A 16953-nucleotide genomic window follows, 5' to 3' on the forward strand; every position below is an offset into this window, starting at 1 on the left:
GTGATGACAAAAGATGGAATATACAAGTCTTGGGCCATATCCTGATCACATAATTGAGCAGCCACTGAGAGAAGCTGCACCTCTAATTAAAATAAATAAATAAATAATAAATTTTAAATAGAAGGATATTGAGGTGAGTGAAATGTGAATATGTGGTCCTTTAATGCTACTGGGGTACTAGGCAAATACACTGAACTTAATTCCTCCCAAACAAACAACAGTTCAATTCAGTTTTATTTATACAGGGCCAAATCACAACAACAGTTGCCTGAAGGCGCTTTATATTGTAAGGTGCACCCTATAATAATACAGAGAAAAACCCCAACAATCATATGACCCCCTATTAGCAAGCACTTTGGCGACAGTGGGAAGGAAAAACTCCCTTTTAATAGGAAGAAACCCGGCAGAACCAGGCTCAGGGAGGGGCGGTAATCCGCTGGGACCGGTTGGGGTGAGAGAAGGAAGACAACGATGTAGTCATGTATATTTTTGTTTTCCCTTTTCTGTCATTTAGCATATATTGCATTAACAGAAACGTGAGATTAGCGTCAGCAAAGATGATGGCAGAAGAAAAACACTTCTCATGTGCTTTACCACATTTGACTGCTTCTTGTTCCTCTGATGATTCAAAGTAAGAGTCCGAGTGAGTTTCAAGATGGCTGCTGAGTGGTGAGCTTACTTTAGAAAATGGAATTGACCTGGCGATATGTATAGAATAGCGGGGGAGGGGGAGTTCATCTTTATACAGCTATTCTCTTTGGTAGCTTGTTAAGTGTGTTGCTAAGTGACGTAACGTTGTCGACTCTACTCCAATCTTTGTTTGAGAAAGACGTCACGTGCTTTAAAGTAACCAACCAGAAAGAAGCTTTGTCTGTTGGCGTTTACTCCAATCCAACTCCTTATTTTGCTCTCAAAGCATTAAATGGTGCTTTGCCAATGAATTATATTTCTGTCTTTAGGGGTGTATTTTTACGGTCTCTCCTATGGTAAGATTCCTGACTTGTTCGTTTACTATACACATCCTAAAAATGCCGTCGTGAAGGTTTGAAGCTAATGTCATGGGAAGGAATACTTCTTAGTGACCTTATGAGAACTTCGCCAACTGTTTAAAACAGTGTCGATATGAAGTGTACTCTTTGGTTATACATTAATAAATGGGGCGTTAGCCAGAAGTCTTTTCCTAATTAGACATCAAACACAAGGACGAGGATCGGATTTGTCCGTGCCCGAGTGAATGACGGCCATGTCCGGTGTTGATGGACCAAAGAGTTAAGGTGGAAACTGTTCCTAGGAGGAAAGAGGGAGGGCAAGTTTGATGAGAGGAAAGGCAGGAGTGCAGAGGAACTATGTCGAAATATAGTAACTATGTCTGGTACAAGGCAAAAGAGTTGGCTGATATGATGGAGAGCAGGAAGAAGGTAGAGTCTTAGAGCGATACTTAGAGTATTGCGTGTGCAGGAGAACAGATGGAAGCAAGGCCAGGAGCACTGTATTTGGATTCAAGCTGTTCAAGCATTGTGTACATAGGATAGCACCTTTCTCCTCCTAAAGAAGGAGAAAAGGAACAGCCAGTGTGATTAAGCTGGAAAGGATGTGGAACAGGAGAGACTGATTAAGGACAGAACTAAGAAGAAAGTGTGTTGAGAAAATTGAAGAAGTTCTTTGAGGAGCTGATGAATAAAGAAAACGAGAGAGAGGAGAACTGATGAGGAAAGTTAGTGAATCTCGAACTGAGGGGAGCTGTGAAGATGATGAAGAGTCAGTCCAGATGACATACCTGTGCAGGTATAGAGATGTCTGGGAGACAGAGTAGTGGACGTCTTGACAGATGTGCAGAGCGCTAGTAACGACAGAGGGGTAAAGCTGATGAGCCCCGTCTCAGCTTCAACAATAGGTGGAATAGACTGGAGTGAAGGCATGTTCTGGAGAGACGAGGAATGAACGTCTCTAGAATCCATACAGTAGATGAGGTGGAAAGGTGAACATGCAAGGACCAGCATTAGTAAAGGTAGAAAAGTTTAGAAAAATCAAAAGCAGTGCACAAGAGGAATGAGTGCAGAGGAGTGGGTTGAGCTGGAGGTGGCAGTTGAAGATTGATGATTTTCATTGGGAGTAACCAGAGTGGACAGGATCCAGAATCTGTTTTGGATCATATCCATAATATTCTTTTTGTAAAAGAATACCCAGTAATTATTCTAGCTGTTTTTGAATTACCTTAACAGAAAATTATGGATTTTGTGCAATCAAACTCACATATCCTGTTGTATTTATTTGTAAATTATTAAGATATTGGTTTTTTTATTGAGCTACATGCTGTTCTATTAAGCTTATTCTTACTTAAGCTCATGTACCACAGAGGAAAATCATGAGAACACGCTCAAATTCACCTCCAATTCATGTGCACATCAATGACGCCGTGCCAGTACACGTGCACCTGGAAAGCCAGAGGGGTCCTGGCAGGTCACCTCAGGTTAGATATTTGTATGTGGACTGTCTGTCTTGTGATGTTGTTCATGTTTTATTGTGAATGTGTTTCTCCTAATGTAATCTCCTGATCATAAGCCGTGTCCTCACTCATGCCCATAGTACATGCCCATTCTAATAAGTGCAATTAATATGAGCACACTGTATTTTAAAGGGGAAGACTGCAGTCAACAAAGCAGACCTTCGTCCCACGGCTAAAGTCAAAACTCGAGGTCTGGGGATCACGCCAGGAAAGACCTCCATACGTGATGCTACATACAAGTGGGAGGTAATACCTTCTCTCAGTTTCCAGTCCACTCTGAGATTTTTTTTAAAACACTCACGCAATCAAAGATGTAGTGTCACAGTATATTTTGCACCAAGGGGCCGACACACAACCTTGAGATCACACCACCGAAACCAGAACCTGAAAGCTCGCAGTCTGCACTTCAGTTAGCTGACCTTGCATCAGAGGAGGAAGAAGGCCTACATGGACAAATCAGCCAGTACACGAGGAAGATTGACAACTTATTGACTGAAGTCAGCTCGCTGAAAAATGAGGTCAGTTTGAATTAAGCAACTGTCCAACCTACAACCCTAACCTTACTATTAATTAGACAGATTTCAGATTATAATTTGTTTGTTAGTAGTACTTATGTTATAAACATTATTGATTTCTATTTTTCTTACATGGGATTTTCAAGGCGAGTCTTGTTACATATTTATTGTTACATAACCATTTAAGGCACGCAGACAATAAATGGGTTTATTCCATGGAAACTGTTTTAAATACTCCTGGAAATTTGAACATTTTTGAATATGTTAAACCTAAAATACATAACAATTTGCAAGCTCAAGCGCTTTTAATCCAGTCATATTTATTTCATTTTAACTGCTATTTTAACTTCACAAACTCAGCTTGGAGTGTACCACCCTGTCACGAGACAACAGGTAATACTAAAGCCTGGTAGAGGTAGATAGAAAGCACTAGAAAAAAGTTGTATAAAGTGCTTTGCGTGCTTTGGGAGAGTAGAAAAGCGCCATTTAGGAATCAGTCCATTTACCATTTACACAGAAACAAATGGTAAAATATAAATATAGAAATGTATTAATTTAGTCAAAATTCTCCAGTCTTGCCACTCACATGTAATAAGTATAGCAGGGAGATAACCTGTTCATTTACCCCATAGAAAGACTTGCTCTCATTTTAGACTGCATCATCTGATGATCACAAAGAGCAGCGAGGTTTTCTTGTTGATTCCCGCGCTTAAAACGTTAGTCCACGTGTCCTTTTTCACTTATACCTATATGGTATATGTGCAGGTAGAAATGCAAAAGAAGGAACGGCTGCTAGAGCGTCAGTCGAAGCAGCTGAGCGTGTCCCAGCGGGTGATCGCTGAGCAGGAAGAGGAGCTGGCTGAGGTGACCAAAGAGTTGGAGGAGACGGAGAAGGAAAACACCAGGTTACGGCTTTCCATGGAGAAGATGCTGGAGGAGAATGACTGTAACAGGCAAATGTGATTCCAAACTTATTCCCAATCCTTCACATGACAAACAGCCTCTCTTTGCCCTAATTTTCAAAGGGCTTAGAGATCAGTGTGGTTAATTATACTATAGGCAACTGAAAGAAAATAGCTTGATTCAACTGCATTTCAACTACACTACCTGTTAGCGTATGTGACATAAAGGTGGGAAAGTCATTTCAGAGTATGACGTTTATGAAACTTGTGTTTATGTTCGAGTAGTAGTATGAAGGTGATTTAAGGTCTGTTTGTTCCTACACAGTGACGGTGTGCATCAGGACAAAGATGCTTTACTCAGGATGCTGATGGAGGCTGAGGTGAATGGAGCAGCAGCTGCAAAGCAAGCCTCCGCCCTGCGAGAGTCCATTTTCAATCTGTGCGCTCCTGGTAGCAGTGTGAGTATTACCTCAGGGTCTGCTCTGTCAATGTGTCCTGTGAGACTAGGGGAACATGGGAACTTTAGAAAGAAACAGAAGGCTTTGTCAGTGTTTCATGATGCAGTATTTCTATCTCTGTGTCTTTGCTGCTGAAGAAGCCATTTGGCTCCGAGTCTTCAGCCTTGGCCTGTCAGAACGAGCTGCTGCTGCAGAAACTGGAGACATTTGAGGTCACAAACCGAACACTGCGGAAGCTTCTCAGAGAGCAGCATGAATCTCAGGTACTATGCAGGATCCAGAGAGCTGTGCTACAAAGTGAGAGTAACACACTAAAGTCAGAGTTTCGTGTCACAAGGGGGGTACTAGTTTGAATTTATCGCTCACATTTTCACTGATTCTTCTTCTCTGGCATGTAAGTCCAAAGAGATTCTCAGCTCAGAGAATGTAATAAAATCTATTTTCAAACCTGCTGAGGTGTACCATAGCAGGCTCACTGGCAGTTTATGCTTGTAAATGTCTGTACATTCTGTGTGCTGTGTTTTAGCATGCCATGCTCTTCTTGATTGATTTCTTTATTTATTTTTTGATTTACAGCACAGATCGTTTTGGAGAAATCTAAAGAGAGCTTATTGCGCCTTAAGCTCCAGTGTAAATGGTTGCAGGACTGTGTTGATGATCCATTTCATGCAAGCAGTGTCCAATGAATGAACCGTAACCTCAGTCTAATGCAATTGCCAATTTACAATAGCACAAAATACACAGGAACTCATGCTGCCTTTAGATGAGTAAATATTAAACTGTTTCTGGGACAGCATTCTTTCACATGAAAACAACACAAGGAAACCTCAGTGCAGAGAAACAGAGAGAGTGAGAGAAGAGGGCATGTCGCAGTCGTAGTTTTGGTAGGAAGCTAGATTTGCCAGTATGGTCCTTTTTAAAGAAACTGGCTAAGTTTTATATGTGTGGATGGTTTAAAGCAGATGGAGTCACTCCGACTGTCAAGGAAGGACGAATTACTCAAGAAACTGGCAGACACAGAAGCTGAAAATGCCGTGAGTTTAATAGAAACTACAAATTCTTTTTGTTTAAGTAACCTCACAAAATACATCCATTTTGTGTTGTTTCCTTTTTTGTGTCAGAAATAATATGTTTTCTTTCCCTTTACAGCATCTTGTTGTTAAACTTCAAGAGAAAGACCGAGAGGTTAATCGACTTGCCAAGCTCTTAGATAATGAAAAGGTGGCTGTCTTATTTAGAACTCTCTTCATCTGAAACTGTGTCAAACTGCAGAGATGAAATTTTCCATACGGCATTCTTTCACTGCAGCATTACTCATATCATATATTCTTAGAACTAATAAATGTCAAACCACAAAACAAGTATCTTCTGCTGGCTTTGGAAATGCAGGACAATGCCAGGAGCACAGCTGTTTTTTCAAAGAGCCTGGAGTCAACACGAGCTCATTTACAAGGACAGCTTCGGAGCAAAGACGCTGAGAACAGTCGCCTCACTGTGCAGATAAAGGTTTGTGTGGTATCTTCTGTCATCTGTTGCTGTTTTTGGTGCTGTGTATAATAATTATGGATGGATGGATAGATGGATGGATACACGATCATGAGCCACCCATTATTTCTTTTTAAGGGAAATGGGTGCAACCATTTTTGGAAACATGTGCAAACATACATGGACCACATGGTTGCCGTGGCAGCCCTTAAAGGGACCAACTGGAAGACGGAGTAGATACTATGTGCATGCTGGAATGACAGACCTATTCTTTAAGGAAGGTCACATAACAGATGAAAGACAGAGCGCCATCAATTGACCACAAACCTATTTCATCGTTTCAAACAATGTTACTAATTAGATTATGTAGAAAGAAATGACAGTCAGTAAACACGCACCCTGGACGAGCAATCTATATTTATTGAAATCTATATTTGTCCAGTTGTTTGTATTGTAGTCAGACATGTTTTTTTCAGTATGTCTTTGTCTATAAATGTGTTATCCTCTGCCACTGGTTCAGAACCTGGAAAAGGCAGCCAATCGGCAGAAGGTGGAGATAAAACATCTGACAGAGCAGCTGGTGACACTAAAGCAGCAGGCAGGCGCAGACCGAGAGGCTCTGAAACGAGCCGCACGGGCCCAAAAGCAGCGAGCCGAGCGCAGCGAGGACACTGCAGGCCAGCTCAGCATCCAGCTGCTGGACATGGTACGTCATTCCACAGAGCAGACATACCAGTCTATTAAAACCTTTAATGTCATGGATATTAAACTTGTTCTGCAGTTTTTTATATTATGTCATTTCTGTCAATTATATTCTGTTCAGTTTGATTTTGTCATATAAGTCACAGAGAATATAAATAATTTTCCATTTGATCTGGGTAAAAATTATTATTATGTCCAAATGATGATACTTTTATATGATAGGGATAATGTAGTTTAACATACTTCCCAACAGATTATGAAGCTAATGTGCTGAACGGAGATTTCTATGCAAAATTCGAATACTGACTGTCTAGATGTGCATCTATGATGTGTTGTATTACATTTGCCATTCACCATCCTCCTAGTGACCTTTGCTGTTTTGTCTTTAAGAAGATGCTGTGAGACTAGACTCTTTATATATTTGAAAACTAATTTAAGAAAATGTTTTTTTAGATTCAGTATAATACTGATGCCACCAAACAGACTTTTTCTCCTCTATTTTCAAAGGTTGGTTGCAGAAGGATCTCAAATGCTTAGAGTGTGAGCTTGAGCTCATACTGTTCATCTTAATCATTAGGCTGTTTCTTTAGATTGTGCCATGATGTGTAGCTTTTTGGGATCTTTTAGCCTGCTTCTCTTTGTCACGCAGGTTCTATTTAAGTGATTTCTGGATTCAGCGGGTCTGGCTGTAATCAGACACAAATGTGGCTAGTGAAATTGAACCCAGATTTCCAAAAAATGTGATAAATCACAGTTAATTCAACCAGTAGTACAGTTAATTTTTCACAGAAGTAGAGTCAAAAGAAGCATTTCATGCCTTCTGTTATTTGAGCCTGCCCAGATCCTGAAGCCTTCTTCATCGTCTTTATCACTGACTGAAGAGTTGCCAAGCCAGCTAACTTAAAGAAAGCCTGTCAAACTTGCTTCATAGTCCAACCCTCTGGTCCATACTGCAGCAAACCAATGTAATAAACAACACAGAGTATGAGCCTGAAATTTGAGTAGATGAACTGGTAATGTGGAGTTTTAAGTTCCAGATCAGAACTAGTTCAATCAGCTCTGAGTAAGTGTGCAGATGGGTTATGAACAAAAGTCTTATTTCATGCAGCTCTGACACACATATAGAGAGTCTGTACTTTAATTCAGTAGAAAAAGAAATATTATTCTGGCTTCTTACATGATGACCAGTAGTAGGTACTGTACATATTAATGGCTGGGACCTTATTGCTACAACTGGGCTGGCTTGTCAGTACTATCTTACCCTCTGGAGATATTTGGCAGGGCTGTCCTCCTTGCATCATTATCATGGTCCTATTGGCTTGGACAGCAAATAGCAGACATACAGGATAGCTATAACTTCCTGGATAACCCCAGGAAGTTATAGCTATCCTGTATGTCTGCTATTTTGCTTCCTGGTAATTCTACATCTTCAGTTTGGATCACCTTCTCTGTCTTTGGCATCATTCAGCCACACTTAAACAGTCTGTGTGACATCTGTGTCCTCGCTCTTGATCCTTTCTGGTGAGGTGCATCAAAAAGTTAAAGCCTTGCAAATTTTCTGGCATACAGCTTGAATGCCATATGATGTAAAGTCATAAAACCAAGGAAAAACAGGACTTGTTTGTTCTGCTTAAAAAGGTTGAGGCATTCATACATCACCAGCATTCCAGCACAGTGCTTGTGTTTTTCAACTTAAGAAACAGCTGCAGCATGTTCATGGACAGAGCTGGTCACAAATACACAACAGTGGCTTTACAGATTACAGGTTTTTACAGTTCTACTATATGTTTATGCACATTTCCAAAATGTCTTTGGGCATGGTTCTAGAACTCAACAAATGGAGATGTTTGACCATAATGTACAATGAAACACAGCATATCAACAGAAGCACCTCATACCAGGAGAAGTCTAAAAACAAACCAGTGCCCGACTATGATTATAACTGAATCAACCAGTATTAGTGAACAGTGACAAAAATGTATTCCAATTGCAGGAGAAGCAGATAGCAGAGGCGCTGTCAGCAGCTGAGACATGGCAGAGTCAACATGCGCGAGAAGCAAAAGACAAGAGTAAACTGGATATTGAATTGTCGCTATTGAACAGGTAACTGCATTTTCCTTTTCACAATCGGGGGATAACAAACCCAAGATCCTAAACTCCTTTTATTTTTCACAAAGGAGTTTTGGACAGCTGAATGGCATGCAGGACAATAAAAGTCTGTTGATATTTTTGGAAAATCACCATGAATACATTTTTATTTTGAGGTTTGCAAGGTCTTCAAATTTCAGATAGGTAATTGTGTAGTGCAAAATGCCTTATACCAGTAATGGCATTTGCATAGGTTATAGACTGTAGCCATATACCAAGCATCTTTCATTCATTCATCACGTTTTCTTGCTTTCAGTGTCATTCTGGGAGAGAAATAAACAGGGAATTGTTTGAGCTGAAGTTGGATATAACAGTACATTGGAGAGGGGGGTGTGAGAGACATGCAGATATGGAGAAAATGTAATTGACACAATATTTCCATTGATCTCTTTGGCAAAACTCACACAAAGACAGTGAGAGAAGCACTCTTGCTGAGACTCATTTGTTTGGCTGTTTTGTTAAAATACAAAAAAAAAAGTGATCCTGAGTAAAACGTGCGTGTGAAATGTAAATTCCAACTTAATTCAATTTTAATGTATATAGCGCCAAAACAGAACAACAGTTGCCTCAAGGTGAAAACAGTGTAATCTAAAAAAACCATATTATATTGACAATAGAACATATCACCACATGTCAAAAAAGTTGGAATGGAGCAGTAATAGCCTGGAAAAGTAAGTGGTACTGAAAAAAATGTCTGGAGGAACATTTTGCAGCTAATTAGGTTGATTGGCAACAGGTTAGTAACATGATTATAAAGACAGCATCTTAGATGCAGAATTTCTCAGAGTAACATAGATGGTAAAAAAAGATTGACAGAGCTTGCTGGTCAAAAAAAATGAAGCCGATATCGAAGTGCATTATATCCATCCGTGCCATCTGGTGGCACTAGCTGATGTTGCAAAAATCAAACATCTTTTTGGAAAACATGAAGGTCATGTCCTCCAGGCTAAAGAGGAGAGGGAGAAATTAGCTCAGTTTGAAAGCTTATGAACTCCCAATCAAAAGTTTAAGACCACTTGAAAAATGGCAAAATGGCATATTTTGCATAGTTGGATCGTAACCAGGTTCCCTGTAGAGCTTCAGAACGCAACAAGAAGAAATGGGAGTCAGAGAAAACATTTTTTTTAGCATGGAATTTATTTAAAACAATGTTTAAACTGAAACAGGCTGTTTTACGGGAGGGAAAAAAGGGGGAGGGAAGAGAAATTGGCAGGTTGCACATCTGGAAAAGCGCCATCAATGCTGAAAGGTTTACAGCAAAATATGCTCCCTGTGACGTATTTTTCAGGGAAGCTCTTGCATAATTCAGCAAGACAATGCTAAACTGCACATTTAATCTATTCCTACAGCATGCCTTTGTAGTGGAAGAATCTGGGGGTTGAATTGGCTTGCCTGCAGGCTGACCCAGATCTTTCAATAACCGAAAACATTTGGCACATTATGAAATAAGAAATAAGAAATATGAAAAAGAAGACATATGGCATCTCCATTGTCTGCATTTGGGTCTGCACTCTCTTCACTCCACGGCATCTTCAGAAGCAGACATCACAACTATATAAATAAAATTGAATTGAATTTATTTTTACTTGAGTTTTTATTTAGTCCAATATCACAAATCAGTGTGCTCAGTGGACCTTTTAAACATTATTGAACCATATATAAGTCTTTAGACCCTTAATTCAGATAAGGGCAAGCTTCCAGAAAATGTAACATGAAAATCACAAAGATCCTGTTGTGATGAAACAGTTACCAAGCTTCATTAATAGAATTTTGACTTTGGACTTTTACTTTTTCAGATGGATTTTGTTTATATGAATGGAAATCTAATCCTTGTTAACTTGTTATCATATGTGGTATGACAGCCGTATAGCAGAGCTGACTGGGCAGCTTCATACTACTAAGGATAAAGGCAGAGCAGAGAAAGAAGTGCTGCTGGATCGTCTCCATGAAATCACTGCAGAGAGTACTGCTGCTAAACTGGAGAACCAATCCCTCAAGGTGAAACAGCCAATAGTCCACAGATAACTATAAGTCACTTATTAACGATAACAGATTTGCAAAATGTTAATCTAACCATGCCCTGGTCAGAATTTCGACACATCTGTTATGCTTTTGCGGCTTGGATGTAATCTTTCCATTACTGATTCTAATAGCTTTAGGTTGACTTATATTGCATTAGGAGTTTAATTTAATAAAAGTTCTGTTTCTCTCAGGCTACAGCGTCTGCAGTGGAGGAGAAGTTGTCCGTGTCTCAGTCAGAGCTTCAACAGGTCAAAGTTTCCATCAGACAGTATGAGGGCCTCCTAGACAGCTATAAGATACAGGTAATTATTTCACACTCTCACGGGGATACAACAGTTTTACATTGTCACTGTACAGAAATGACACCGTTATTGTCCTTGTTGTCCTGTTAAACCATATCTACAAAGTTGGAGAAAACCCAGGCTGAGGCAGATGAGTACTGTGCTCGGCTGGCTCAAGCAGAGCAGAAGGCTCAGGCGGTGCAGGGGGAGCTGGAGAAGGAGATCGATGAAGTGCGCAGGGAGCTTCTGGGACGGCTGGCAGAGTTGGAGCCTCTTCCTGAAGCCCTACAACGCTCCCAGCTACAGCTGCAGGAAGCTCAGGATAGGGAGTGCAGCCAGGAGAAACACAGCTTGGAGCTCAGCACAGCACTGACTGATCTCCGGATGAAGGTCACAACAGTCTTACGCTTTATAGCGAAAGATAGCATTAAAAATATTAACAATATTGATATGATGTTAATGAAAATTTCAAATAAAAATATTGGATGGTAGTGGTACAAGAGCAAGAACAAATGGGAATGACAGATAATAAATGATAGGTGGGCAGAAAGGAATGCTTGTTGGTAAGTGTGGATACAAATGGTGCTTTACAAAGTTGGGAAAAATAGCTTTTTAATATAATTATAGCTAACAAACTAATAAACCTGTAGAAAAAGGCACAAATAACAATTATACCATACCCAACTGGGGGTAATTTGGGTTTTAGCATCTCTCTCAAGGGCATTTCAACTTTAACAGGAGCCAGGGATCAAACTGCCAACTTCCCCCCTTGTCTCTTGAGCCACATCCATTCCATTCTGAGACTACTAATCATCTCTGTGCATCTTCAGTTAATATGTCCTTTAGTTTATATTCAGTGAAAATGTTTTCTAAATACATTATTCAAAGGCCTTCTATTGTGTTAGGTGGAGACCCAAGGCAGCCAGATGGAGCTTCTTAGACAGAAGAAAAAGGTGCTGCTGGAGGAGAACAGACAGCTTCAGCAGCGAGTAGAAAGTTTGGAAAGGTCCATCTTCTCTTATGCTGTTTCACTTTAATGCTGTCTAGATATATAATTATTTATCGATCACCATGTCGTCCAACAGCTGTTTCTTGTTCTTGTCTTTACACCTTGTCATTTCCTAATAAAACCCCATATCTGATCCTGTTCTAGAAAGCAGGTTTCATGAAATTCAGATTTTTCAGTTTAAAAAAAAAATAACCCAAACCCCAGGTAACATAACTGGCTTACTGGGACATTTGTTGTATTGCAATTGGTCAAAATAGAACACAATGATGGAGTTAACAAAGTCAGAAGCAGCCATTCCTAATCATCTTAATACTAATGATATGAGGCTGGGAAGAGAGCATATAGAACTGTGTTTGGCCATAAGTGCTAAGGTAAACCTCAGTGACCCTATCAAATAGGAGCAGCACATTTTATATCAGGATTCTGAATTTGTATTTTGTGAGTTGAGAATTGAGCAAACATAAATCCACTGGTGTTTGTTTAGCTATTGAATCATGATGTCCCGTCTGGCTGAAGAAGGAGAGTTCCCAGGCTTGGTTGGCCAGGGGGTCTCTGGAAGCAGCAGAGGAGTACCAGAGGGGGTATCCGGTGCAGTTTCTGCAGTTCTGGTAGAAAAAACTGGGGTGTGATAGGCGTTTAGGGTCTTTCAGTAGGCCTCAAGTTCTGGCAAGCTCTTCGCTGACTCAGTAATGGGAAGCTGGCTGGCTCAGGCTGTGTTTGGTTGGGCAGGAGAACTGCTGACTGGGACTGGCAATACACTGCAAAAACTTGAAATCTTTCCAAGTATATTTGTCTTATTTCTAGTCAAAATAATCTCATCACACTTAAAATAAGACACAATCAGCTACAGGGTAACACTTCGGTAAGATATAGGAACTTGTTTTTAGACAGTGCATCTTGAAACTAGAGAATTTTCACTTATTCCATTGGCAGATTTTTTTTCACTTAATACAAGATATTTTTGCTTGGAATAAGTGAAAAAATCTGCCAATGGAACAAGTGAAAATTCAATTTAATTTGTCTGTTTTTAAATTTGACAGTGCTTGCCTTGCTTGTCCTGCCTTGCTTGCCCTGACAGAATTCCACTGAATCATATTTGAATCATATCGATTTAATATTAAATATGCTCCCAAAGCCTGTTAATTAAGCAATTTAAAATATATGTTCATTGAAAATACTCTAACTTGTTGTCATTGTCTTTTTGTTTGCTATCTTCTAGAAAGTTAAAGGAGGCCGGCAGTCAGAATAGCGACCTGCTAGCAGTCATTGCCAAACGGGAAGACACCGTCCACAGCAATGAGCTCCGTCTAAAAGAAAAAACAAGAGAATGCTCACTATTGAGCCATCGGCTGGAGGAGGCTCTGGATGATGCTCGCCAACAAGTCTGATCCTTTTTCATAGTGATTTACTTATAAAGGACTTTACACAAAATATGATTAACCCCAAGTGTGACTGCAATTCACAATAAAAAGACATGATGATACAAAGCACATACAGACCATACAGCCCAGCAACCTTCAGAGGAAAAACCTGGATTTTAATTAACATTAGAAAGCAAAGTGTGTGAAAATTACACTAGAAACTTAATGATACTGCTTCAAATATGTTGTTCCTTTAAACCTCTCCATCTACACAATGGACTGTGTATGTGTATCTGTAAATGCAGTGTTTTAGCTCTAAATGCCCACTCCCTCAGCAGTATTATAATCACGGGTTTCATTTCTTTGAATTGGGCTCTGGGTTGGTGTTCTGAGTCAGTCACCGCCTTAGATATCTTGGGATCTCTGACTATTAAATGTTTCCTTTTTAGCTTGTATTAAATATGCTTTAGTGATGACTGAATTTAACTGTGGTCAAATATGATACACCCATTTTTTCATATTTACATACACTGACTATATTTTGTATTTGAATTTGTTTATAAGACCATATAACATTGAAATAGTGTATAAATGATAAGCAGAATAGATCTATTTTAATGAAATCCATTGTGACCTGTTTATCTGTTTATCAGATGTCAGAGACCAAAGAACGTGTTGTCAACAAACAACGATCCACCCAGTCCAAAATACTGGACCTAGAAAACCAACTCAGCAGGACCACTGCAGAAATCAACCAATTGAGACGGAGCAAAGAGCAGGTAAAGGCTTCTGGAAATTACTGACTAAAATTATCTGTGTAGAAACATCTGCCGGTCTGTAAAGTATGTATTTCTGATGCTTAGATGGAGTGGCGGTACCAGAGCCAGCAGCAGGATTTGAAGGATCGCCTGGAGCAGTCAGACAGCACTAATCGAAGCCTGCAAAACTATGTGCAGTTCCTCAAAGGATCCTATGCTAGTGTGTTTGGAGATTTTTCCCTCAGCAGCTCTCTCCAAGCCTCCTCACCCAGCTGATTGTGTATATTCCAGAACAGTTACATGACTTAAGCCTGTTACTAGATTTGGTTGGCAGAGCTGGAGGCTGTGATGGTACCACAATTTAAATAGCTCAGCTGTAATAAAGTTTGCTACCATAGAGCTCACACTTGATTTTGTCCCTATCAGTAAACATGATCATTTTTGTTGTAGTCAGACTTCATGGCAGATCATGGCAGTCCACGGTGTCTGACTCCCCTATGGAGCCTTAAGTGACCTTAAGAGCTTGTAAAAGGAAGACAACTGCATTTATTTAGGTTTGTAAAGACATTTTTAAAGAAATGGTAGAGAGCCACAGGTATTTAACCCAACCTCTGGTTATGAGGGTATACTTAGAAGAAGCGCAGGTTTTGGTAGTGGTTGGCTCCTGTTACGAAAGGCTACGTAGGCTTTCATAACAGGTAGTTGTGAAAATATATTAAAAGACTACTAACAAAAAAAAAGATGTAACCAAAAAAGAGGAGAAGCACTAACGCAAACAACTTTAAAAGTGTAATTCTGTGAAAGTGATTCTCCCAGACATACACCTTTACAAAAGCCAGTGCTTGCATGAGATGTTTCACCAGTTTAATATTGCCTTCAGAAAGAGATTTCGCAAGGTGCTGGTGATGGGGCTTTGAGAGGTCCAGTTTGACTAATGTGTGCACTGGGGAAGATGAGTGTTGCCCTGGGTTGCAGTCGACATGGGTCCCGGGTCCACTCTTCCTCGCCCAGCAGCAGGGTGTGGGAAATGGGGGTGCTAACTGAACCAGCTTTCCTGGCTCTCTCCTTCTGGGGGTAGTCCTCTACATCCAGGTCTTAATCATCCCTAGCCTTTTCCTCCCTCGCTTTCTTCTGACAACACATCAATCATACACATAGAGGTTCGGGGTGTGGGTGGGGTGGGGTGGGGGAATGGTGTGGGAAATGAGGGGGATCACTGTTGGCCATATATCACAACAGAGCTAATGTTTATCACCAGAATTAACAGTCACAGTTTTGTACTGTTGCTGAGTTTTTTGTATGTATGTATGCCGAAACCAAGTCATGCATTTCTGATCCAGTAAGTACTTAAATGTGTCTTTCCTTCTGTTTGTATGGAGCTGAAAACAGTGGTGTTAATATTTTCCTTTGGCTGGTACAGGGCATTGTGTTTGTCAATATCATTATTTTGAGTAGCATCAATAATTGTCATTCATGTTTTTTAAACTTGAGTATATTTAATAATGGAACGTTTTATATATGTAAAATATAATATTAAAGCAGCAATAAAGCAAAAATATTTCTTTTCTCTTTTGCCTTAATCAAATAGACTTTCCAATCAGTGGCATATACTAGGGCCGTTATGTTATCAAATATCATTACAAGATTATCCTGGCCAAAAAAACTAAACAAAAAAGAATATGTCACAATAATGATATGAGAGAAAAGGCAGTCTGTAATTATATTTGTACAAAAGTACAACACCGGTATATGGCAATACTCTTAATATTTATTTTGTTTGTTTTGTATAGTTTTAAACTCCCCTAAAAATAGACTTTAATAATAATAATGATAGACTATTAGCTCATTTTTAATCCGATGGTATGAGCAGATCTCAAAAAAGTTGGGATGGGGCAACAAAGAGGCTGGAAAAGTAAGTGTTAATAAAAGAAAAAGATTGAGAAACATTTTGCAGCTAATTAGGCAACAGATCAGTAACAAGGCTTGTTTAATTTTTTTTTAATTACATTTTTACTCAGAAGTAAAGGTGGGAGAGTTTCCTCAATCTGCAAAAAACTGTGCCTACAACTTTTGGAACAATTTCAGAATAATGTTCCTCAGTGTAATATTACAAAGACTGAATATTTTAATCTACATTACATAATAAGATTCAATAAGAGTCTGGAGAAGCCTCTGTGTGCAAGAAACACAGAAGAGAAGCCTGAACATCCATCCTGAATACCTGTGATCTCCGGGCTCTCAAGTGCTACTGCAATAAGAGTAAATAAGTAAAATTTCAAATTGTATAGCACCTTGCAAGTCACAATCACAAAGTGCTACACAAAAGAAATGCCAGAACAATAAAAATAAATAAAAATAAAAGTTAAATACAGGTTTAAAAAGGTGGGTTTTTAGTTGTTTTGTCAAAGAGACGACAACAACAGTCACCTCAAGGTGTTTTATATTGTATGATAAAATCCCTACAATATCAGAAGGAAACCCCAACAATCACAAAACACCCTATGAGGAAACTCTTAGCAAGAGTGGGAAGGAAAAACTCCCTTTTAACAGAAAGAAACTTCCTTTCAGCCTAATCTTAAAAGCAGTAAGAGTGTCTGTCTCTTGGATCTAAATTAGGCGCTGGCTCTAGAGGAGGGGGTGATAGCTGTAGGTTCTGATCATGGTAGTGAGACATCCTACGACGTATGGTTTGGAGACGGGGGCACTAATGAAAAGACAGGAGGGCAAGCTGAAGATTAAGATTTTCATTGGAAGAGATGAAGATGAACAAGATTAGGAATGAGTACATCAGGGACAGCTTAGGCTG

At 39.6% G+C, this 16953-nt stretch overlaps 1 protein-coding gene across 7 annotated transcripts; it reads left to right on the plus strand.

Annotated features, from left to right (window-relative positions):
* The first annotated feature begins 832 nt into the window (after positions 1 to 832).
* Positions 833 to 15712, plus strand: odf2a (outer dense fiber of sperm tails 2a). 7 transcript variants are annotated; one of them, XM_005449438.3, is made up of 19 exons: positions 833 to 986; positions 2343 to 2470; positions 2639 to 2752; positions 2848 to 3024; positions 3787 to 3980; positions 4249 to 4381; positions 4519 to 4644; positions 5341 to 5415; positions 5531 to 5602; positions 5771 to 5887; positions 6387 to 6572; positions 8562 to 8671; positions 10579 to 10714; positions 10930 to 11040; positions 11146 to 11409; positions 11925 to 12025; positions 13248 to 13410; positions 14043 to 14168; positions 14253 to 15712. In XM_005449438.3, exons 2-19 carry the CDS (start codon positions 2366 to 2368, stop codon positions 14421 to 14423), a joined length of 2481 nt encoding a protein of 826 aa, XP_005449495.1. In that variant the 5' UTR covers positions 833 to 986; positions 2343 to 2365; the 3' UTR covers positions 14424 to 15712. The 7 variants fall into 7 exon arrangements, with proteins under 7 accessions (XP_005449495.1, XP_005449494.1, XP_025765016.1 ...); XM_005449437.3 differs by having other exon boundaries at positions 2357 to 2470; XM_025909231.1 differs by lacking the exon at positions 833 to 986 and adding an exon at positions 1057 to 1274 and having other exon boundaries at positions 2357 to 2470; positions 4522 to 4644; positions 5344 to 5415.
* The last annotated feature ends 1241 nt before the right edge of the window (positions 15713 to 16953 follow it).

The sequence above is a fragment of the Oreochromis niloticus genome, linkage group LG7, assembly GCF_001858045.2.
Source record: "Oreochromis niloticus isolate F11D_XX linkage group LG7, O_niloticus_UMD_NMBU, whole genome shotgun sequence".
In the NCBI taxonomy this organism is placed as follows: domain Eukaryota; kingdom Metazoa; phylum Chordata; class Actinopteri; order Cichliformes; family Cichlidae; genus Oreochromis; species Oreochromis niloticus.